The sequence below is a fragment of the Eleginops maclovinus genome, chromosome 13 (genome assembly GCF_036324505.1).
Source record: "Eleginops maclovinus isolate JMC-PN-2008 ecotype Puerto Natales chromosome 13, JC_Emac_rtc_rv5, whole genome shotgun sequence".
In the NCBI taxonomy this organism is placed as follows: Eukaryota; Metazoa; Chordata; class Actinopteri; order Perciformes; family Eleginopidae; genus Eleginops; species Eleginops maclovinus.
In genome coordinates this window covers 2,115,027-2,140,732 of record NC_086361.1, presented here as the reverse complement: position 1 = coordinate 2,140,732, position 25,706 = coordinate 2,115,027, and the positions used below count along the sequence as shown (strand labels likewise).

The window sequence follows — 25,706 nt, the reverse complement described above, 5'->3', positions numbered from 1 at the left end:
TCAGTGGGAACCAATGGGCTGAGATTTGACAGGGAGTCAGAAAGCATGAGGACACAAACACACTTTTGGAGTGGTCGTTCCATGTTCGGAGTGAAGACAAATATTCTACAGGTGCTGCTCTGCTCCCTACGGAGCCCCAGATATGACATGGGAAAAAAATAAATAAGTTGTGGCCACGAAATATTAATTCGTTCCCACGAAATACTAATTTGTGGCCATGAAATATTAATTCGTTCGAAGTAAAGAAAGACGGTCACCAGCAGCAGCAGAGCCAGCAGCAGCAGAGCCAGCAGCAGGACGACGGCTCGGATGGTAAAAGGTGCTGGATCTGATCAACACATGGACAGTTATCACACCAAGAGTCCAACAGTCCCAGTACAAACTGGACAGACTTCAAATCTTAAATCAATTCAACATGAACACTCATCTTGTTCATCTATTACCCTGCATACAAATTAAAAAATTCATTGTGTTTCTACTATTCCGCATGCTCTGTAATGACAAAATGTACTTTGTGTTCATCCTGTTGTTTCTCCTTTTTCCTGGTGAAGGTTTTCTTTTGTGTGCATCCACACACACTCTCGCGTTGTGTACATAACCCTTATGATCCTTTAGTTTAAATAATGTTTATTCATTTATTATCATAGTAATAAGAAAAACATGTGCTGGTTTGTTTAATCTTACATAAAAGTTATAACTGCTAACCTCTACGATACAAGAATTCAGAAATCAAAGTATACTAGCTAATCACATTTCTTTATTCACAGTGTGGTACACTTAATGAGACTAGTTTATACATTAACTAGCTATCAATTTCGTTTCTTACAACAGTTGCTGCCCCAAGAGGAGATTTAATGATTTTATGCATATTCATATTTAGAAATATGTAGTATAGGACAGAGGCTGGACTCTCTCCTTTTACCGAGCTTCCTAATGTAAAGGAAGTCTCTTTGATGTGGAGATACTGACGAGCCCCGGATGAGCTCAGCTGATCAAAGCTGTGTCCAGGAGGTCCTTGGTGCTGTTATGGTGGCAACCAAAGAACCTGCTGGAGAAACCAGGGGCTCAGAAAGCTGAGCAGCTGAGAAGGACTTCTTTCAGGCTGGTTGGCCCAGGAGACTCCTGGAGAAGCAGATATGTTTGTTTCCTATACACAGATTAGGGATGGGCCTTTCAAACACAAATACTATACAGTTTTCACTGGGAACTATTGGACCACTGGTTCTAAGTATAAAAGGTGAACAGGCCCTGGTACCAGGTGTTGAATAAAACAAGGGAAAATATATTTTTGGAAACAAGACCATAGTCAGAGCAACTTTTAATTTCCTACAACATAAATGGTTATACAGATAATAAAATATAATCCTGACCCCTCTGTAACAGATATACTGATCTTGGTGCAATCAGAATCTGATGGACTGAGGAAGCAGCTCCTCAGACTCCATCATGACTGCTGGAGGCAGTATGTTGCCATTCTAGCTGCTGCATGTGTGTCAACCTGGGTACAGTACTGTCAGAGATGATGTCATAGATGATGTCATAGATGGGCTTACCTGAGCAGGTGAGATTCAGGATGTTAGAAGAGGAAAATGATGTAGCACACTCCCTCAGAGCAGATCCAGACTGAACACAGTCAGGACTGATCCACCACACAGATCTGCGTGAGGACTCCTCTCTCTGTCCTACAGAAACAGCAGAGCCACAGTCCAGCTGTCTGCAGACAACGTCTGCTGCCTTCAGGGTCCAGAGAGAGTAATAGCCCCAGAGTGGTCTCCAGTCTCCCTGATGTTTCAGCTCCAGTGTTCCTGCACAGAGACTGTCTCCTCCCACCAACTTAACATCATCAGGCTCTGAACAGAAACAAGAGAGTCATCAGTGAAAGATAAAATGAGTTTGATGAGAACAGAAATGAACCAATCAGAGCTGCAGCTGCTCTTCTACCTGAGCAGGTGAGGCTAACAGCTCTGCCAGGTGAGCAGATGTTTCTCTCTGAGCCTGAGCTTCTACAGTCCAGGAGAGCAGACTCATGGCCTCCACACTGGAACTCTTTGGTCCACATTGGAGCCTCCACTTCTCCATAGAGCGCCCCCTGGAGGACTGAAGGAGCCCCACAGCCAAGCTCCCTGCACACCACCGCTGCATCCTGCTGGTCAAAGTCAGCCTCACACACTGAGGACCACGACCGGTTAGACTTCACCTCCAGTCTGCCTGAGCACAGACTAGTCCCATCCAGCAGCTTGACAGAGTCTGGAGAGAGGACAGGAGAGAAACCAGAGAGAGGAAAGACACAGACACTAAATAGAAAAGAGGTCATGACACAATATTTCAGTGAGTCCCACTGGACTCTGCACACAATAACTCGTCCTAATCTGCAGATTTGTCAGTATTGTCCCTCTACTAAGGTGCTCTAATGTTCCACACAGAGATTACAAAAGTGCTCATTGTTTTTTATTTCACCTCCAAGACCTGAAACACAAACTAAAAATGTATTCATGAATAATTGATGAAATGTTAAAGTGACAGAGGCTGGACTCTCTCCTTTTACAGAGCTTCCTAATGTAAAGGAAGTCTCTTTGATGTGGAGATACTGACGAGCTCCGGATGAGCTCAGCTAAACAAGTCCATAGTCAGAGCAACTTTTAATTTCCTACAACATAAATGGTTATAAAGATATATATATATAATATAATCCTGACCCCTCTGTAACAGATATCCTGTATATCTTGGTGCATTCAGCACCTGATGAACTGAGGAAGCAGCTCCTCAGACTCCATCATGACTGCTGGAGACAGTCTGTTGCCATTCTAGCTGCTGCATGTGTGTCAACCTGGGTACAGTACTGTCAGAGATGATGTCATAGATGATGTCACAGATGGGCTTACCTGAGCAGGTGAGATTCAGGATGTTAGAAGAGGAAAATGATGTAGAACACTCCCTCAGAGCAGATCCAGACTGAACACAGTCAGGACTGATCCACCACACAGATCTGCGTGAGGACTCCTCTCTCTGTCCTACAGAAACAGCAGAGCCACAGTCCAGCTGTCTGCAGACAACGTCTGCTGCCTTCAGGGTCCAGAGAGAGTAATAGCCCCAGAGTGGTCTCCAGTCTCCCTGATGTTTCAGCTCCAGTGTTCCTGCACAGAGACTGTTTCTTCCCACCAACCTGACAGACTCTGAACAGAAACAAGAGAGTGATTACTTGTTGCAGACAATATTTTTTTATTTTTAATGACCATCATTTTCATTCAGGAAGACAATTTTTGAGCATCTAGTTTAACAGCCTATTTATCAAGTTATTGTAATTTTTACTGAAAAAAGTAAGCCTTGTCAGTGCTCAAACATCACAAACATATCCTCCCATTTCTCTTTTAAAAGAACATCATAAATTGGCTTAAATTAGTAGTAGCCTAGGTTTTAGGATTTATTGCAACATATGAGTGATGAAAGAGCTGCAGCCAATCGTGCTGTTGGCGATCCTTTGAGTGCCGTAGCAGCAACTTAACGTTGCTACAGCGGCAGCAGGTGGTGCCGGGGGACTCTCTGTGTGTGCGTCTCTCCCAGAGGAGCTGAGCGCTTTTTATGCAAGTTTTGAGAGCAGCAAGCCTGTGGAGGTACAGCATTTCCAGGAGCCCTGCCCGTTTGTTTTACACAGGGCAGATGTGTGCAGATCCTTCAAAAGCGTTATTCCACACAAGGCTCCTTGACCTGATGGCATCCCCGGCCGTGTTCTCACAGTGTGTGCAGTTCAGCTGGCAGGTGTTCACACACCCACTGGCACTCGCTTTAATCATGATGAAGTGCTTTGAGCGGTTAATCAAAACATTCATCACCACCACCCTCCCTGACTTCTCTGGACCCCCTGCAGTTTGTCCACAGATTACGCCATCGCAGACACCCTCTACACTGCTCTTTCCCACCTGGACCAGAGGAACACATACAGTGAAGGAAATAAGTATTTGATCCCCTGCCGATTTTGTAAAAAGAACTGAACAGTCTATAATATTAATGGTAGGTTTATTTTAACAGTGAGAGACAGAATATCAAAAAGAAAACCCAGAAATATAGATAAAAAAAAGGTATAAGATGATTTGCGTTTAATTTGGGGGAAAGTATTTGATCCCCTTGCAACCAACAAGGATTCTGTCTCTCACGGAGTGGTTAAATAAGTCCTCTCTCTTTAAGAAAGTACTCCTGATGTCAACTCTTTACCTGGATAAAAGACACTGTCCACAGTCAATACATTAGATTACAACCTCTCCACCGAGGACAAGACCAGAGACAGGTCTATGATCATGGTGGAACTAATGTCTAAGGACATCAAGGAATAGAAGACAGGTACGGGGGGGGGGGGGGGGGGTCTGGATAGGTCTTCCATCATAAAAATGACAAAAAAACATACAGCCATGGCAACTGGAGAGGCTACAGACAAAGCCTATTAAGGTGATGGAGGGGCATAGCCAGTCTCCGGACCTCCATCCCATAGAACATCTGTGGAGGGAGCTGAAGCTTCCAGTTGCCAAGCATCTGCCTCCCAACCTAAAGGATTTTGAGAGGATCTGCAGAGAGGAGAGGACCGAAATCCCTCCTGAGATGTGAGAAAACCTGGTGACCAACTACAAGAAGCATCTGATCTCTGTGGGCTTTCTCCACCAAGAACTAAGGCCTGTTTTGCAAGGGGATCAAATACTTATTTCCCCTAATTAAACGCTAATTAATTTATATCTTTTTTTAAATTTACATTTCTGGATTTTGTTTTTATATTCTGTCTCTCGCTGTTAAAATAAACCTATCATTAAAAGTATAGACTGTTCAGTTCTTTGGAAGTGGGTAAACTAACTAAATTGGCAGGGGATCAAATACTTATTTCCTCCACTGTATATTATCTCATTAAATATTAAGGAGGAACACTTATGTGAGAATGATGTTCATCGACTACAGTTCAGCTTTCAACACCATTGTGCCCTCCAAGCTCGTCATCAAGCTCAGGGATCTCGGGCTCAACAGCGCCCTCTATGATTTGTTATTGAACTTCCTGACGGGCAGACCCCAGGCAGTTCGGGTGCAAAAGAACATCACATCCTCCACCCTGATCCTCAACACCGGAGCCCTTCAAGGCTGCGTGCTCAGCGCTCTCTTCTACTCCCTGTTCATACATGACTGCCTGACACACAGCTCCAACACCATCATCAAGTTTGCTGGCGTCATCGATACGGACGAGAAGGCGTACAGAGAGGATGTAGAAACCCTGACATCTTGGTGCGAGCATAACAACCTCCATCTCAACGTCAGCAAAACCAAGGAGCTGATTCACCTGATTCCTTGTACAGGAAGAAGTAGAGTGAGGGACACACACCCATCACCATCAATGGGACTACTTTGAAGAGAGTCAGCAGCTTTAAGTTCCTCGGTGTCCAAATCGCTGAGAAGCTGACATGGACTCATCACACAAACACCATCACCAAAACAGCTCAACAGCGGCTCTTCTTCCTCTGTAGGCTACAGAGATTCAACATGAACTCCATTATACTCTGCACCTTCTACAGGTGCACCATAGAGAGCATCCTGACCGGCTGCATCACGGCCTGTTACAGCACTTGCACCGCCCTCAGCCGTAAGACTCTACAGAGGGTGGTGAAAACTGCCCAGCACATCACCAGGACAAAGATGCCATCCATGGAGGACTTCTACACCCAGCGACTCAAGTAGAAAGCCCACAGGATTATTAAAGACCCCCATCACCGCAGCATCAGGACTAAAACCACCAGACTCAGAGACAGTTTCAATTCACAGGCCATAAGACTATAGTTCCCCAATTATGCTTTTTCGGTTATAACCCGCCCTTTCGTGTGTTATGTAGCTTTTTCTGCATGTAAACGGTATGCAAAGCCCCAAACCCTCAAAGTACACCCTGTAGCGAGTAAAACTCTAAAGCAGAAAAGACGTGTCTATGCTGCCCCTTGAACTCCTCGATTTTTCTTTTTCCGTTTTTTTTTCTTCCGGGGGCTTTTGACGTCACTAAATCTGGAGACCAATATGCAAGTTGGCACGCCCATAGCTATAGACCAGGGGTCACCAACACGGTGCCCGCGGGCACCAGGTCGCCCCCAAGGACCACATGAGTCACCTGCAGGCAACTCACTAGTGAGCTGCGTCTAAAACAACATTTTATTCTGTTGCTATTCTTTTTGAATCACACTTGCATTCATATAGATTTAAAAATGACAATATCTTAAAAATATGCTCATTACACATGAAGTTTAGATAAGTTTAGGTGAACTCTGACCTACTCTAGTTCTAAGGTCAGTATTGTGCACGTGACAAGTGGAGAGTAAGCTACCGGGCGCAGCGAAGATGGGCGCTGAATGCAGTTTCTTACCCCAAAAACATGGCAGAAAAAAGAAAGAAAACGTATCACTTTCACAACGAATGGGAGGAGGGGTTCTTTTTTACGACTGTGAAAGACACCTGCGTGTGTCTCATTTGCTGGGCGACTTTGGGGACGGCCAAGCGGCACAATGTGGAGAGACACTTCACTACGTGCCACAAAAGCTACCATGCTAATTACCCACCTGGTAGAGCACTACGGGCAGAAAAAGCCCGCGAGCAGGCTTTGGGTAAGCAACAGTCTTTTTTCACGAGGCCGGCGAAAAAGTCACAAAAGCAACCCAAGCCTCGTTTAGAGCTACACATTTTTCTGATCAAGAAGAAGAAGGCATTTTCAGATGGAGAAGTTGTCAAAGAAGCAATGATTAGAATTGCTAACACTTTACTTAAAGACGAGAAAAATGGAACCGATCTAACCTCCACTCTCTCCAACGTCCAACTGAGGGCATCTACGATGGCTAGACGAGTGTCAGCTATGTGTGGTAACTTGGCCGATCAGCTGGACCGGGATCTGGCGAATAGGTTGGTTTCACGTGACGTCACATTGCTGCATCGTGAGAGCGCGAAATTCAGATGGAGGGCAGGAGGTGAAGTAGCTTCTGAGGATCTGCCGTCCGAAAAAATGCTCATGTTTTGTGTAGTTTACAGCTGCTCCAATTGTTCTAACCGAGAAAAGGAAAAGGGGTTTACCAAAGATTGTCGTTCACAAAGGTGAGAAATGTAAAAAGCTCTCAGAACTACGCCGTAAAAAGTTGCTTTTAAACCTACGTCTGTGGTCGGGAGGAGCAGAGTCTGATAATGCCCGTGTCTGCAGCGACCACTTCGTCAGAGGTATGTTAGCTAGCTAACTTGGTTTTTGTGGCTGTGTTTATATAGCATTAGGTTGTTGTAAAATGCTCATTTGCCTAGTAATGATCATTAAGTTGCCGGTAGTCTAATATGGACTTCATTGGGACTTTTTAGCCTGCCCTAGCGCTTTGAGTGACGTTGAGTCGGTAGACTGGGCTCCGACGGTCAACCTCGGTTACCAAAAAACTAAGCCCAAATCAGAGGCATCTCTTCAACGAGAGCAGAGGATGAAGCTCAAGGAAGACCAACAAAGACAGTCGGAATGTGCAGAGGCTATGTTGGATCTCCAACTGACAGCTGAGAGCCCGGATATGAAGCAGACAGCCGAGAGCTCCGAACCGAAGCAGCCAGCTGACAACCCACAATCAGAGGGCATCAGTGGGAATGGGACATTAAATGATCACGGTAAAGTACTGTACTAAGATGTGTAACCAGCATTATTATTAAATATTACAAATGTGATTGTCAGAAAATCTATGCAAACCTCAAATTAGGTTTTCACACACGTACGCGTACAATTGCAGTAGTACGGAAGGATGAGAGAGAACGATCAAAGGATTGTCTTACACGATGGACGTTTTCCTCAGATGTTCTCGGTCGTCCCCTCCTCCCTTCATCCAACACTGTCCCTGTCTCCATAAATGTCCTGTTGCCATGCACGAACTGACAGACGTCACGGCGGATATGTTCCAACAAACACTCACCCTGGTGAAGACCAAACGATAATCATCGTGGAGCCGTTTTGTACCGAGGCTGTGGACCCACCCGCTGACAAAAAAGTGATATGCCTCCAGACCTTTATAGGCTTTCATCTGCTGTTTGGTGTAGTAGGATGTCTGAAGCACCAGATAGTTTGTGATATCAACAGCCTCGATTGTCGGCAAACCTTTAGATTTTTGTGGAAAACTCACTCATCTTCATGAGATACGGGTCACGGCCAACATATTTGTTAATTCATTGCTTGTATCTTTGTCTTGAAACTGGATCTAAATCTGTACAATACGCAGTGGCGATTCTAGAGTCTGTTGGGGACCCAAGCAAAAATTCCCAGGGGGCCCTTCCGACCGGTGTCTTTTACAAATGCTGCTTACGGGCCTTGGCTTGTGCAAATGCTGACACTATGTCCTCCAGATCCACAGACCTTCGCACACGGTGCTCTATTGAAATAAGAGCCAGTCCTGAAAGTTTCTCTTGTGACATGGTTGACCTGAGATAGATTTTGATTCGTTTTAAAGCTGAGAAACTTCTCTCTCCAGAGGCAACAGTGACTGGAAGAGTTAATAGCAGACGGAAGGCAATGCTGAGATTTCCATAAAGATCCAGAAGCTGTTCCTTGTAAATGTAATCAAGCATCTCTCTTGGGGAGGCAGATACATGATCAGGAAAGGCATAGACAGCAGCCCTGATCTCCAGAACCAAATCCTCAGAATCAATGTCATGTAGTGTGTTTTCCAGTTTCTTGCAGCTGTCTTCAAGTTTGCCACCCTGAATATTTTTGACATATTTTCTTTGGAGAAGATAAAACCATAAAGGGCATAAACATCCTCCATTTTTGAAAATCTTTCCTCCAAACGAGTGAGGGCTGTGTCCACTAGGGGCAGAAAAAACTCTCTGTTAAAGTGCTCATCTGGAGTGGACTGCGTTTCTTCTCTGCCCTCATACAGGAACTGCCTGGTTGTTTTCCGCTTTCTTTTTTCAGGAAACTTCATATCAATCTCTAGGTTTTCTGCTATCTCTCTAGCATCAGTCTGAGAGGCAGCAAGTCCATTTCCCCTGAAATTCTCCAGATACACTCTCACTGTGCTTGTTTCTCTTTTAAGTGTTTCAAGAGAAACAGTGGGACTCTGGAGAATCTTGCTGACGTGGTTGATCTGATACAATATGTTGTACCAGATTACACTGCACATTACAAAACTCCATGTCAGGAGTTCATCCTTAATGCTGGTTGCTGTGGACAATGTCTCTGAGTCCTTCTTCTGCACTGAAAGTTTTTGGAGAGCAGACAAAGCTTGTATGATCTCCGGCAGGTGGTAACGCACCACTTTCACACTGTCAATCCTGGCCTCCCATCTGGTCACTGACAAAGATTTTATTGTTAACTGTTTGACATGTTCCTGTAAAACTGCCCAGCGTTGCACAGAGGAGCTAAAAAGATTATACAGTCTCTGGAGAACACCAAAAAAGGAGATGGAGACTACTGAAGATTTTGCAGCATCTGCTACAACCAGATTAAGAGTGTGACTACTGCATGGGACACACAGTGCCTTCTCATTCATTTGCAATATTCTTGCTTGAACCCTTGTTTATGTCCCATCATGTTGCTCCCATTATCGTAGGATTGTCCATGGCAATCTGCAATGCTCAAACTGAACTGGTCCAGCTTCTCCAGGAATGTGTCACACAGACCTTTGCCAGTGGTGTCTTGAACATCAACAAATCCTACGAAATGTTCAGAGATAGATGCGCCAACTGATGGCTCGCAGTTTACCACTCTCAAGACAACAGAAAGCTGCTCGGTGTGGCTAATGTCAGGAGTACAGTCCATTATGACAGAAAAGTACTTTGCTTTTTTCACCTTTTTGACTATCTCATGAATTACTTTGTCTCCAATTAGTGCTATGATTTCATTTTGGATTTGACTGCTGAGGTAGTGCACCTTTGTTTCCTTGTTTTGGATCCTCCTCAAATGTTCATTCATGATTGGATCAAATTGTGCCATTAATCCCACCTGTGACAAGAAATTACCATTATGTGGGTCATATAGGTTCCTTTCAGCTAGGTGGCATATTATGGCAATCACTCTGCGTATGACACCTCTCCAGTGCTGCATCTCAAGATGCATCAAATCGTTGTTGATCTGATCAATGGCTGTTTTAGTTTTGAGCCTCATCAGGAGTTCATGCCAAGTTGTCATACAGGTAATGTGTGTTTTGGAATATTCATGTTCCTTTAGATGTCAAGCCAGATTCCTCCAATTTCTGAAACCTCCTTTTGTAAGTGCATTGTCCTGTTTACCAAAACCTTTGCATGCAAAACAGAAGACAGAGTCTGTGCTAACTGAATAAAGAAGCCATGTTCGCTGTATCTTTTCCCCATTTCTCCTTACCATTTCGTAGTTTTCCTTTGTGAATCTACGTGGATTTTTCTCAGAATTCTGTGGGAAAACCACATCTTTGATCTGCTTAGGCCTATTTGTGACTAATGCACACACTTCAGTATGGCTTAGAACACTTGACCATTCTGCAGGGTCTTCTGATGTGGTCAAAGCTGTTGTAGAAGCAGGTGACGTGTCATGATGAGGGGTAGGAGTTGCAGTCCTGCTGGAGGTGGACGTTGCCGGAACTGAATGACAAAAAAAACCAAGGTATACATTGTCATAAAGAATCTTTACAGGGCATGGTATATGTTATCAACTAAAGTAAAATGTATTGATTTATTAAACTCACAGTCATCTGTATCATAACCTGGGATGGGCACTCGATGTGCCTCTGGTGTCTCTTCCTGCTCATGACAACCACCAGGCGGAGTGTCCACTATCCCAAGGGAGGTAGATGTTGCTGGAACTGATATGACAAAAAACAACAGGGTATATATTATCTTAAAGAATCTTTTCAGAGCATGTCACATGTTATCAATTTAAGTAAAATGTATTGAACTCACAGTCATCAGCATCATATCTTGGGATGGGCGCTCGGTGTGCCTCTGGTGTCTCTTCCTGCTCATGACAACCACCAGGTGGAGTGTCCACTATCCCACTGGAGGTAGATGTTGCTGGAACTGATGTGACAAAAAACTAAATTGTGTAGTTCTATATTGTCATAAATAATCTTTACAATTAACAATTAAACAGTTACAGTCAACAGTTAACAATTAAAGTGGAACACTGGACTTACGGTTTTCATCGTCAGCATTTGGTAGGGGCACTTTATCTGTTTTTTTTGTGGTCATAAATTTAAGTAAAGATCCTGAGGAGAGATATGAAAGAGATTTGTAATTGTTCTCCTTGGGCATAGCTTTCATTATTCATTGCTATCATAGCATTCATAGTAGCTAGCTTAACACTAGCAGCTAGTCTGTCTCCCTGTTAGTTCAACAATAACTAACACTAGTCAGTAGTTCAATAACAGGAGTCATTTCCTGTTGATGTTATGCTTAGATCATTATCTGCTCCACTTACCACTGTCTGTCTTTCTTTTTTCTTCATCATCTTTTATTTTCTTCTTCTTCTCACAACCAGATGGATAGCTCCTCTTCATTTTCCTCCAGCTTAGTTTCCAATTTAATGAACGATGGCATCACACGGGTTAACGTGAAGTGGGATAACTGACCTAGAGACGTCACCCATTCACTTACGTTCATTTTCGAAACCGGGCGGGAAGTTGGGTTTCTGACTCGGCAAAGCCAATGTCAATCAACATTCCATCCAATCGGAATATGTGTACGAAAAGACTCCCTTTATTTACGTGACGTTGCCTAGCAACGCTGCGCATGTGTAGTTGGAGAGTAGCACGTTTAAGTTCGCGGCCAAATAGTAATTAACGTAGTTTGTTACGATACAAGTTAAGCGCCTGTAACATCAGTGTTAAATGCGTATGTGCCGGTTGGTGTGCTTACCTTATGAAAGTAAGTGTTTATAGCCGTCGGCTATCAGTATAAAAGACACCTGTCCACAACCTCAAACAGTCATACTCCAAACTCCACTATGGCCAAGACCAAAGAGCTGTCAAAGGAGACCAGAGACAAAATTGTAGACCTGCACCAGGCTGGGAAAACTGAATCTACAATAGGTAAGCAGCTTGGTGTGAAGAAATCAACTGTGGGAGCAATTATTAGAAAATGGAAGACATACAAGACCACTGCTAATCTCCCTCGAGCTGGGGATCCACGCAAGATCTCACCCCGTGGGGTCAAAATGATCACAAGAACGGTGAGCAAAAATGCCAGAACCACACGGTTGGACCTAATGAATGACCTGCAGAGAGCTGGGACCAAAGTAGCAGAGGCTACCATCAGTAACACACTACGCCGCCAGGGACTTAAATCCTGCAGTTCCAGACGTGTCCCCCTGCTTAAGCCAGTACATGTCCAGGCCCGTCTGAAGTTTGCTAGAGGGCATTTGGATGATCCAGAAGAGGATTGGGAGAATGTCATATGGTCAGATGAAACCAAAATAGAACTTTTTGGTAAAAACTCAACTCGTCGTGTTTGGAGGAGAAAGAATGCAGAGTTGCATCCAAAGAACACCATACCTACTGTGAAGCATGGGGGTGGAAACATCATGCTTTGGGGCTGTTTTTCTGCAAAGGGACCAGGACGACTGATCCGTGTAAAGGAAAGAATGAATGGGGCCATGTATCGTGAGATTTTGAGTGAAAACCTCCTTCCATCAGCAAGGGCACTGTAGATGAAGCGTGGCTGGGTCTTTCAGCATGACAATGATCCCAAACACACCGCCAGGGCAACAAAGGAGTGGCTTCGTAAGAAGCATGTCAAGGTCCTGGAGTGGCCTAGCCAGTCTCCAGATCTCAACCCCATACAAAATCTTTGGAGGGAGTTGAAAGTCCGTGTTGCCCAGCGACAGCCCCAAAACATCACTGCTTTAGAGGAGATCTGCATGGAGGAATGGGCCAAAATACCAGCAACAGTGTGTGGAAACCTTGTGAAGACTTACAGAAAACGTTTGACCTCTGTCATTGCCAACAAAGGGTATATAAAAAAGTATTGAGATGAACTTTTGTTATTGACCAAATACTTATTTTCCACAATCATTTGAAATAAATTCTTTAAAAATCCTACAATGTGATTTCCTGGATTTTTTTCCTCATTCTGTCTCTCATAGTTGAAGTATACCTATGATAAAAATTACAGGCATCTCTCATCTTTTTAAATGGGAGAACTTGCACAATTGGTGGCTGACTAAATACTTTTTTGCCCCACTGTATATGTTGCTGCAATCAATAAAGTAGTCTATCTATCTATCTATCTATCTGTCTGTCTGTCTGTCTGTCTGTCTGTCTGTCTATCTATCTATCTATCTATCTATCTATCTATCTATCTATCTATCTGTCTGTCTGTCTGTCTGTCTGTCTGTCTGTCTGTCTGTCTGTCTGTCTGTCTGTCTGTCTGTCTGTCTGTCTGTCTGTCTGTCTGTCTGTCTGTCTGTCTGTCTGTCTGTCTGTCTGTCTGTCTGTCTGTCTGTCTGTCTGTCTGTCTATCTATCTATCTATCTATCTATCTATCTATCTATCTATCTTTTCTTCTATTTTTTCAAACTCAATTCAAAATGAGTGCAGACACAGCTGAGTAGTACCATACAGGAAAGACGCCAAACAACCAATCACAGCAATGTTTCTCCGAATAGCTCTGTCCAATCACATACAAGAAGTGTTCTCCACAAAGGAATACCCTTTTCGTAATCTTTAAAATGTTAAAGTGTTTTGTGAACTGTTGTAGTATTTTTTTAAATGTCATTGTGTTTTATGACATTTTGTAGTGTTTTGTGAAATGTTGTTGTGTTTTGTCAAATGTTGTTTGGACTTGCACTTCAGGGCCACTGTACATCAGTACAACACAAATCACATCCTGAAAGTGCTGTCCCCATTCAATGATACCACAGTTGAGTTGTCAGTGGAGAAGAGAGTGTCTGGATCAAAAGTAATTCCTCTTTTAACAATTCTACACCATGCACTGGAGGAGGAGTACATGGGAATTGTCCAAATTCCAGAGAGCACAGCATTGGCTGAAAGTCTGATGAGACAGTTAACAGAGAAGCTATACACTTTGCAATCAATGAGCTTCATATCAGTGGAGACACGTATGTTTAGCCCCAATTTCTTTAAATGCACTTGAGTTAGCCAAGGTGCTACTTTTCATTTGTAGTCAAATGATAAGACCTCTGCCCTTCACCAGGCAGTCATGTGTACCGTCCCTGCCCAGCTTCCTTTTCTTGGCTCCCTAGTCCCTTTCCCCCCTGAGCTTTAGCTTACACTATTACATGTTTCTCCTGCTCTGCACACTGAACTGTTTTCTTCTATCAAAGATGTATATCTATGACAGCTTTCATCATGTTTTTTTTTTGGACTATTTTGTAAGTTCCTTTCTTACTATTTGCTTTATCTTTACTTTCTGTCCCTCTGTCATTCCCTCGAAATGTCCCCCACATTAATGTCTTTGCTGTCGTTGTCTTTTTTAGCTTTTCTTTCTGATAGTGAAATGACTCAATCTGATTGGCAAATCAAAGAGGCATACGACTGGTTATTCATTAAATTAGTCTGATTTTGTAGGGGTATATATTTGACTTTCAATTTCTTAATGACAACCCCTGGTTGAGCATTAACTGAAAACAATGTTTTTGGGTATTTAGTTTGCTTTAAATGGATTACTTCTTTCAAAAGTACATGTGTGACTGTGAAGTACCCATACCTCTCCTGGTGTTTTGAATGGCTCTTGTCTTGTAAAGAATGCTGGTTTGATTGGTCTGTTACATTTGCATTGATTTAATCAGTCTGTGTGACACACACTTTGTTGAAATGATCAATTACAGAGTTTAAAAACCCTGCACCCCCTTATCTTCTTCTTTGTAAAGGAAATCTAGAAATACCTTAGTAATGAGTTTTAAAACCTGCTGATTGAGGATATGAATGCAGTAGCATTAAAAGTCCCAGTTTTCTGGTGTGTGAGTAACTTCAACAATTTCCCCTGCTATTCCCCATACTTAAAGTGCCAGAAGTAAAGGAGCCTACTTATTGTGCGTAATATCTGTCAGAATCATATATATTAAATGACTGGATTTTGGTTATTGATGCATTAATGAGTTTATCACAGCTGGTAAAGGAGAAGCTCATTTTAATTACTTTATATACTGCTGCTCAATAGCTTAACCTATAATTATACTTCATGATGTATTAGTTTATGTATATGTTGTGATGTAATCTGAATATGTCAAGTAACTAGTAATTTATGTTGTTAAATAAATGTAGTAGGGTAAACAGTACAATGTTGGCCTCTAAAATGTAGTGAAATAGAAGTATAAAGTAGCATAACATGGAAATACTCAAGTAAAGTAACAGTGCCCCAAAATCATAGTGCAGTACTTGAGTTAATGTACTTCAATACATTACACCACTGGTGACAAGTGTGTTCTACACTGAAAACCATCATTTCTCATTCAGTCAGAGAAAACAATACATTTCTGATTTGCTGCTCCATTATGAATCACCCAGAACTCTCAGGTCTTCTGGGACAGATCTGCTTTCTGTCCCCAGAGGCAGCATGCAGTTATTATGCTCTAAATATCTGGAACAAACTACCAGGAACCTGCAGGTCATCTGCAACCCTCACTACTTTCAAATCCAGGCTGAAGACTTTACTTTTTGCCACTGCTTTTAATTGGACTATTCATATTTCATACTGCACTGTAACTTTTATTCATATGTTTTATAAGGGTGTTATTCTATATTAGCTTTTTTTCATGTTTATTTCATTCTCTTTGTTTTTTAATGACTGTTTTTAAATGCCATTTTAAAATGTGATTCCGCTGCACTATTACTTAATGCTCTTAAAGTCTTTCATCTTTGCAAAGCTATGTAGTCTAGTTGACAGCTCATAGAGTCCTATTGTGGACCCAGACATTTTGAGTACCCCAAAGTTTAATGAAAGAAGTTAACAATCGGGGTCCCCAGCACATAGAAACTGCCGGATGCTAACTTGAATTGGGCAATTTACACAATTAGCATAAGTTGGCAGTATGGCCTCTGTGGACAATGGTTCAAAAATGTATCCAAACTATTTTTTTTTAGTGCTTTGGGGGGAATTGAGGATGCTGAATCCATTGCTGGCATTTACAGGATCAACAAAGGAAGTTTTAAGCAGAAAATGGCCACATTGTGCTGGGGACCCCTACTTTACAGTACATTTCTAACGTAACACTTCAGGTTACTCAACATTTCCTGGTTCATAGTGCTGAAATCTAGATGGCTTTGACTTGGTGAATTGCTACGTAAGCTGCCGTGTCTTGCAATACCGCCCCCAGGCAGCAGGGCGCGGTGCCGCCTCCCGCCCAGCGTAAATTCCCTGTCAGTACACGTCATGCAAACAGCAGCTTTGAGCTTCTGAGCATGCGCGTCTGCAACCCCTTCAATATCCGTCACTCGCACAGCAGCAGATCACGGTAAGAGTCTGTTCTTCTATTTCTGTTACCACTCCAAACCGCACTAATTTATAAGTTGATATTTTGTAATGAGATACACCAACATTACTGGCTCACTTTGTGTAGTGTAAACGTAGTCACTGGGCTTTGTTGTTCGGTGTAACTGGAGCTAAAGACATATAGCGTTGTGTCTCGTATTGTACACGTAAGCGTGAGGAAGGCTCATCCTTCAGCACTGACTTCAGAATCTATTACTCTCACTTCAAATATTAACGACTTCTATTTCTCAATACGGGTTTTGTGATTCTTTTAGAATACAACAAACATAGCTGCTCTATTCGAAGCTAGCTGTTTGCCAGGGACATATTTAAATGAAAGCCATATTTCAGTGGTTCATGCTTTGGACATATTTCTTTTTATGTTGTTTAAAGTTCCATTTTAGCCTTCTTTAGCAACTTTTCATAGTTTATGGCATGTTGTAATTTTATTGTCTTTTTTTTATTTACATATCCCTAGGTTTCTTCAGTAAAAAAAATCCCCCCGTCAATTATGGGGTTTCTGTGAGAGTTTGTCCTTGTTCCTGACAGCGTCTCAGTTCATGCTGCTTGAGACAAATGTTTAATTTGTGACACCAGGATTTTAATTAAGTTTGATCAATTGATATGTGTACCCCAGCCTTGTATCCCTGCCTTATTTGCCAGATTCTTATTGATGGTCTTGTATTCGCAGATGATGAAGATGCTTCACTTGCTTGTGGTCCTGGCTGTACTGGCCCTGGGCTCCGGAGAAGAGGGGGCCCGTCTGCTGGCCTCTAAATCTCTGCTCAACCGCTATGCTGTGGAGGGCCGAGACCTCACTCTGCAGTACAACATCTACAATGTTGGATCCAGGTGAGCTCTACTATATATATATATACACCTCTCATGGAACCCTTTATGCAGGACATCCTTAAGCCTTGGGAGCTGTGGACAAACGGTACGCTAATGATTTATGTAATTGTTTAATTTAATGTCGAAAATGTACCTTTACCAGATGGCCTATGTCTAGACACCATGCCAAGACACATAGACATAAGACACAATAGAGTGGTGCAGAAATTAGTCGTAAAACTTTGAAATGGGTGCGCATTTTACTGGTTCTCTCATCTAAAATGCAACAGTTTTTCAATGTGATTTTGGTTAGAAATAAGGTCAGAAATAAGGTCAGTGGTCAACACAAGCTGAGGGGTTTGTTCTACGACATGAAAACTAATCGGTGTATACTCTACTTCTGAAGCTTCTATGTGTCTTAAAAACGGCAGTTGCTAATAAATGGCAAAATTAAACGTTGTCCCGCCAAACATTAGCCGCCTTTAGCTTAGCGATGATGGCTTACAACCGTCATTTTGTTTATTTTTAGCTTATAATTAGCTAATTATTTCTGCTGCTACAAATGAACACCATCACTGCACAACTCTATTCAACATGTAGCAAATAAAGCAGGTTAAAAGGTGTCTTTTTCATTCAATAATCTCACATATTGTGGGGCTGCAACATTAACAGAAGCAAGGTGAGCTGAAGAAAACCATGCGGATTGGTTGCGTGATAAGCACATGCTCAGAAGCTGCTGTTAAAAGTCACAGTGTGGCAATGAAAAGGTCTCGATAAATAACCAACGTGATCCCACACCTTGCATAATGACAGAGCAGTAACATTAAGCGTGCTATAAATGAAAAAGTCCAAATACAAGAGTCAACGGTACAGACTGTAACCCATTACTGTTGCATGCTGCAGTTATTGATGAACTGTTTGTTATGAAATAGTTCCGGGACAAAGCTCCCCATAAATCAAGAAAGTGTCACTTCCACTTCCCGTACGAATCCTACACAGTGTGAAGCACAACAGCAGAGGATATTGATGCAACGGTGGCAGAGTAAATCGAAGGGAAATGCAGTTGTTGTAATGCAATGTCCTTTCTGTCTGTCTCCACAGTGCTGCTCTGGAGGTGGAGCTGTCAGATGATTCTTTTCCCCCTGAAGACTTCGGAATCGTTTCAGGAATGCTCAATGTGAAATGGGACAGGATTGCACCGTATCCTTAAATCGAAATTATTGACCGTGCTCTCACCCTGCAGTTGTTGGTGCTGTAGGATGAAGTCAGTCATGGCAGTAGGTTCTAACTGACTGACACTGAATCCTCTGACTGCCATTTTTAGCATCACAAAAATGTACTGTCACAAAAGGCAGCATGGCATGGAAATGAGCCAGATGTCAGACAAGGTAGCAGCACACATCTGAATAAAAACACACACTTGTTTAGCACATGATCAATCACACAACCTGTCCTGTCAGTAAAGAGACATTCAGGTTGTGTGGTTAACTGAATTGTTTTCAAATATTAGATTAGATTTATTGTCAGTACACAGAGTTCACGTACTAATAGAAGTGTAAACAAGTTATTATATATTTTAATGTAAATATACACATCTGGCAGTATTTACACTGAACAGTATAAGGCAGTATAAACATTACAAACTGAAACGTTGACTTTAATTAAATGTATAATGTCTACAGATTTCACATAACTGTTTTAGGTTAGTTGAAAGCAATAATATTAAGTTGAACCTAATATTTTAGTTTAAGCTTGATATTATTGAAATGACCTGTGTGAAATCTGTTGACATAATACATTTAATTATAGTCAAAATTTCAGATTTTTCAGTGCAGTATAGAAAATAATACACTACAGATCAGGTGTGAATAAGACGGTATAATACAGACCCAATACAACATAAATAAGAATATATTATCAACTGTTATTGGCATTTAAAAAACAAACAAACAAATGAAGTAAGTGAAAAAGTCAGCACTGAGTATCCAGGGATGTGTGTGTGGTGTATAAATGGCCACTTTTTCAAGTTGTTAGATTTAACTGTTGACCTTCCAGAGCGAGCAATGTCTCCCACACTGTGGTGCTGCGCCCCCTGAAGGCCGGGTACTTCAACTTCACCTCGGCCTCCGTCAGCTACCTGGCCCAGGAGGGAGGACAAGTGCTGGTAACAGCTGTTTTACTATCTGAGGGCATTAAAGCAGCTACGGTGGGCAGAGGATGTTAGAGGGGCCGGGGCTCGCTGACCATGCCTGTTACCTTTACATAAATCTATTCCTGGAGTAACTACTTTTATGAGGGTTTCAGGGGTGTGTATTTAAAACAAACTTAAGTGTGATGTTGGTTGAAACACTGCCACACACACACACGCACACTCACTCACTCACTCACACTAATGCTACATGCAGAGAAATGAAGTGACGATAGATAGATACTTAATTCATCCCAAAATGATTTTGTTACAGCAGCAACGTGTCCAGGCAGGTGGAAAAAAAGTATAAATGTAAAAAGAAAAACAATAAACAGCAGCAAGTCTATAGACATATCTAGAGTAGAAAGGACATGGACCACACAAAATACTCAATATAAAATGTTCTATATAATTAAGACTCTTCTAAAAAAGACTGATATCCCACGGCAGCAGAAATATATATGTTTGTTTACATATGATAGTATTTAAATTACAGTCGTGTGAAGTAGCTGCTGGGCAAAATGTTCATGTTTATGGAGAGTGAGAAACTAAAACTATGTATGTCTATCTATCTATCTATGTAGATATCTATATCCTCTATTTAACGAGGTATGTCTCATTGAGATTAAAATCTCTTTTCCAAGAGAGACCTGGCCAAGAAAAGCAGCAACACCAACAGTGTTGCAACAAACAATACAAAAAACTGAAGAAATGGTAAAAGCAGTCGGTATGGAAATAAAAGATACTGTTCAAAGCATAATAACTGGCATAATGTTAAGACAACTTCATTTAAGGGATAAAACAGCAACCACAACCACCAAGAGTATTTTGTTTGTTTTCCTTTTAAATGCACTTGGACTCCCCCATAGTTATAAAATCTGACCAGTTCAGCTCCTTCTGTACATTATTCCAAGCAGAAGGGGCTGCAAATTGAAAAGCTTTTTTCCATAATTCAGTTCTTACTTTTGGAACTAACATCTGTATGAAGTCATTGGAGCATAGGCCATAAACATTATATTTTTTACACATATATGCAAAGATAAAAAGGGACCAGCCAAAGAAGCGATTTATATACGAAACCCAACCAATGGGTAAGTCCGCGTGCATACAGCGATGGACATTTAGCAGCATTGAACAAAGTAAAATGGTGTACACGATATCCACAACCAGTGATAAATCGTAGTGTGCAATGGTCGTAAAAAGGCAGATACTCAATACCCCTTTGAGGTCTATCTGTGCACGTGCCTGACTGTGTGTTTTGTGGTGAATAAAGCTCACGTGTGTGTGTGTTCCCCTGCAGGTTGGCTATACCAGTGCCCCCGGACAGGGAGGCATCCTGGCTCAGAGGGAGTTTGACCGACGCTTCTCCCCCCACTATGTGAGTGTTCCTCTTTCTGCTTCCTCCTCCCAGAGTGCTCTGACCTGTAGTCATTCCAACCAAACCTCTGCAGTGCTTCCTGTTCCATAGTTTCCTGTTTCACGACACAGCAGAACTAAAACCAATCTGTTCAATGTAATATTGAAATATGGCTGTAGTTATGGATGCCTGCATGATATGGAACAGTCTTTAACAGCTTCCTGTACACTTCGTATGTCAGGGATAATTATTCTAACCTGACCTGACTTATGACAGATTCAATGATCTGAAATAAAAATAAATCTGAGCTGCTCCTGTCACCAAAAGTAAATTGTTTTTCTGTCCGTGCAAATAATGAAGGGATGTATTAAGTTATTACTTTGTTTGAAGGCTGTTTTGATGGTCTAACCTAGGGAGCAAACAAGGTTGGCTCTTGTCACGAGAGCATGTTGCAAAATCAAGAGAACCTTTATTATTAAAAGTAGCGTGGCGTTTTAGTCGACTTCTTAAAATTCAAAAGCCACTTTCTGACTGTCGGGGGTTGTTGGTTATGACGCGCCTTTCTTTATAGAGATCGTTGGAAGCGTTTAATCACATCAGACTTATTCATAGATCCAGGCGGCACACATAGAGGAACATAAACTCTCACAGAAATACAGCTTCCGGTTCAATAACACTCTGAGCTGTGTCCGATCGTCCTGCCATATAAAGGCATATAGACATGCACGTCACATCCCCCTGACAGCGCACATTAAATGGCAAAAAAATAGACTTTAATTAACTTAAAAATAATCTAAATTAACATCTATTAAACCTTAGTGCGACTCGCAAAAACAAATAGTTAAGAGTTGAATCTAAAGCCTAATATCAATAAGCCAAATATTGAAACCATAATGCTCCAAAGTAAAATGGCTCTAACAACAGTAGCAAAATAAACATGTGTTTTAATACCATGCTCTGTGATCAAATATATTCAAAATAAACACTCACCTGCCTGTTTTTGAGCTTCAGCTTAGTTTACACTAATGCAGTCTCATAAAACAGTGCTGTTTTAATCTTATTGTCTTATAATTTTATAGAAGTGGATATCAATACTAGTGAAATTCCTCAATTCTTGATACCAATTTCCGACAATAACTACATTGGACACATCCTGACAAGCTTCTTGAATTTGGATTTGCTCAATGCAACATTTTTCTCAATAGAGAATGCATCATTATGCAACTCTTTGATCCTCCAATCACCAGCTGCTAACCACTGTCTTGAACTAGCTCCCTCCTCCTTGTTGGTAATGTAGCAACATCAGAGGATAACAGAGGGCACAGTGTAAATGAGCCAATAGTGTCCAAAAATCTTCTTTATTCTCCAGGATGGCACTGGGGTTGATCCCTGAGGTAGAAAACTGAGAACCATCACATTTTGGCGTCAACTTGATTCCAAAATATCAATTCTGGCTACATCACTAATACTGAGAGGCGTTTTAAGGCTAGCGTAACCCTCGAGGATATCAACAGAAAAACATTATTTAACAGCACCACTAACTATAGCCTTTTTGTGACCTACTTTTAATTGTTTTCTAGTCGCCCTTACAGAGGGACATATGTAAAGCTCTGGAAAAAATTGAGATTGTCAGTTTCTCTATTTGTAGGTATGTGTTTGGGTAAAATTAACATTTTATTATTGTATTCTATAAACTACTGACAACATTTCTCTGTTGGAATTCAACAGACACTGGAATGGCTGCCATTCATGTAGAGATAAAGATTTAAGAAAAATGTGGAGTGGTCTCTTAATTTTTCTGGGGGGGGGGTGTGTGTGTGTGTGTGTGTGTATATATATATATATATATATACAGTGGGGCAAAAAAGTATTTAGTCAGCCACCAATTGTGCAAGTTCTCCCATTTAAAAAGATGAGAGAGGCCTGTAATTTTTATCATAGGTATACCTCAACTATGAGAGACAGAATGAGAAAAAACAATCCAGGAAATCACATTGTAGGATTTTTAATGAATTAATTATAAATTCCTCGGTAAAATAAGTATTTGGTCACCTACAAACAAGCAAGATTTCTGGCTCTCACAGACCTGTAACTTCTTCTTTAAGAGGTTCCTCTGTCCTCCACTCGTTACCTGTATTAATGGCACCTTTTTGAACTCGTTATCAGTATAAAAGACACCTGTCCACAACCTCAAACAGTCATACTCCAAACTCCACTATGGCCAAGACCAAAGAGCTGTCAAAGGAGACCAGAGACAAAATTGTAGACCTGCACCAGGCTGGGAAAACTGAATCTGCAATAGGTAAGCAGCTTGGTGTGAAGAAATCAACTGTGGGAGCAATTATTAGAAAATGGAAGACATACAAGACCACTGCTAATCTCCCTCGATCTGGGGCTCCACGCAAGATCTCACCCCGTGGGGTCAAAATGATCACAAGAACGGTGAGCAAAAATCCCAGAACCACACGGGGGGACCTAGTGAATGACCTGCAGAGAGCTGGGACCAAAGTAACAGAGGCTACCATCAGTAACACACTACGCCGCCAGGGACTTAAATCCTGCAGTTCCAGACGTGTCCCCCTGCTTAAGCCAGTACATGTCCAGGCCCGTCTGAAGTTTGCTAGAGGGCATTTGGATGATCCAGAAGAGGATTGGGAGAATGTCATATGGTCAGATGAAACCAAAATAGAACTTTTTGGTAAAAACTCAACTCGTCGTGTTTGGAGGAGAAAGAATGCAGAATTGCATCCAAAGAACACCATACCTACTGTGAAGCATGGGGGTGGAAACATCATGCTTTGGGGCTGTTTTTCTGCAAAGGGACCAGGACGACTGATCCGTGTAAAGGAAAGAATGAATGGGGTCATGTATCGTGAGATTTTGAGTGAAAACCTCCTTCCATCAGCAAGGGCACTGAAGATGAAGCGTGGCTGGGTCTTTCAGCATGACCATGATCCCAAACACACCGCCAGGGCAACGAAGGAGTGGCTTCGTAAGAAGCATTTCAAGGTCCTGGAGTGGCCTAGCCAGTCTCCAGATCTCAACCCCATAGAAAATCTTTGGAGGGAGTTGAAAGTCTGTGTTGCCCAGCGACAGCCCCAAAACATCACTGCTTTAGAGGAGATCTGCATGGAGGAATGGGCCAAAATACCAGCAACAGTGTGTGAAAACCTTGTGAAGACTTACAGAAAACGTTTGACCTCTGTCATTGCCAACAAAGGGTATATAACAAAGTATTGAGATGAACTTTTGTTATTGACCAAATACTTATTTTCCACAATCATTTGAAAATAAATTCTTTAAAAATCAGACAATGTGATTTCCTGGATTTTTTTTCTCATTTTGTCTCTCATAGTTGAGGTGTACCTATGATAACAATTACAGGCCTCTCTCATCTTTTTAAATGGGAGAACTTGCACAATTGGTGGCTGACTAAATACTTTTTTGCCCCACTGTATATATTTTTTATATATATTTATTTTTATTCTGAAACAAAATAAGGATAATACAAAAAGGAAAATAAATAAAAAGGATAGTAGGTAGTTTTTGGTAACAGTTAATTTTTCAGTCCACTACACGGTGCTGAGCTTTTTCTTGTGCGGTCAGGTCCATGGGTAGTGTCAGTGGGATTGGTAGGAAGTTAGTCAAAACAAAGATGGAGTCAGCGGAGAAATGCGGCGTATAGCAGTATATCGTATCGCAATACTTAACATATCGTAGAATGACAATACTATCGTATAGTGGCTTAAGTATCGAGATAGTATCATATCGTGGGGACCCTGGTGTTTCCTACCCCTAAAGGATAGGGAGTCCCTTACCCACGTCACGCATCACCACCCCTTCCAACCCCCCCTTGCCATTTTACATAAATCATACCTGATGTTAGTAATCGTCTGAGTTCATCTTCACACATATTTTAGGATAACAACTCAGAATCATACATATTTTTTTATTTTCTACGTAAATGTCATCTTTTTAAACTGAATTGACATAAAGAAACTTTACAGAGTAAAAATTCATTTAAAAAAAATCAAAACACACTTAAAATATGATTGACAGCTCGGAGATCAATAGGTGATGGAAGGAAGATATCCATTGGGCAAATGGTTCGTGGTTATGGAATGTGAGAAACTGAAACTATGAAGATGGATGCTGTGGTTTGACTCCTCCCTCTTGTGTCTCCTCTCTCCAGCTGGACTGGGCTGCGTTCGGCGTGATGACTCTGCCTTCCATCGGCATCCCCCTGCTGCTTTGGTACTCTAGCAAGAGGAAGTACGACTCACCAAAGGCCAAGAAGAACTGAGAAGAGCCATGACCGGGAGGGTGGGTGGGAGTCAAAGGCGTTATTGGGCACAGGATCTCTGAATAGCTTAACCCATATTGGGGGTTGAAAAGTGCAGTGACCAAGAAACGTAATTGTGATTTGATAAAGCAAGCTGCGCCAATAAGAGAACTTTGAACAGGAAGTTGAACATGGTGAACAGGTGGCGGTTTCCAAACCATGACCGAGTGCAGAGTGCTCTCTGGCCACCTGATTGCTGTTCCTTCAGATCTGCAAACTGGTTCATGTGACAGAACAATTACAAGTAACACCATTTTGTAATTTTTTTAATTGTGTAACTGAATCAGATTTGAAGTTATCAGCAGTTATTTAACTTCAAGATAAATGTAATAAAAACAGGCTGTTTTTTTTTTATCTAAGGCTGTGTCTGATTTATTTTGGAGGTTTTACATTCTTACTGCTCAGTTTTAGTTTCCACTTGTATTCCATGGACCCATGATTCAGGAAGAACAGTCAGGTTATCCTGGGATTTGGAACACAGCATGCAGTCAGGACATGAGGCTGAAACACATTGAACCCCACTCTACTTTACTTAGTAAAGCATCTGCCTTTTGTAAACCGAAAATATA

General features: G+C 41.7%; 2 protein-coding genes across 2 annotated transcripts; one reads left to right on the top strand and one right to left on the bottom strand.

Annotated features, from left to right (window-relative positions):
• On the bottom strand, window positions 1-4,294 carry LOC134875209 (scavenger receptor cysteine-rich type 1 protein M130-like). Its single transcript, XM_063899677.1, has 7 exons — window positions 4,262-4,294; window positions 3,773-3,917; window positions 3,057-3,173; window positions 1,942-2,250; window positions 1,554-1,850; window positions 258-328; window positions 1-18 (listed from the first exon to the last, which is right to left on the bottom strand). Exons 1-7 carry the CDS (start codon window positions 4,292-4,294, stop codon window positions 1-3), a joined length of 990 nt encoding a protein of 329 aa, XP_063755747.1.
• Window positions 4,295-16,332: 12,038 nt separating this feature from the next.
• Window positions 16,333-25,491, top strand: ssr2 (signal sequence receptor, beta). Its single transcript, XM_063898831.1, has 6 exons — window positions 16,333-16,402; window positions 17,111-17,271; window positions 18,352-18,450; window positions 19,306-19,414; window positions 20,739-20,816; window positions 24,988-25,491. Exons 2-6 carry the CDS (start codon window positions 17,111-17,113, stop codon window positions 25,096-25,098), a joined length of 558 nt encoding a protein of 185 aa, XP_063754901.1. The 5' UTR covers window positions 16,333-16,402; the 3' UTR covers window positions 25,099-25,491.
• The last annotated feature ends 215 nt before the right edge of the window (window positions 25,492-25,706 follow it).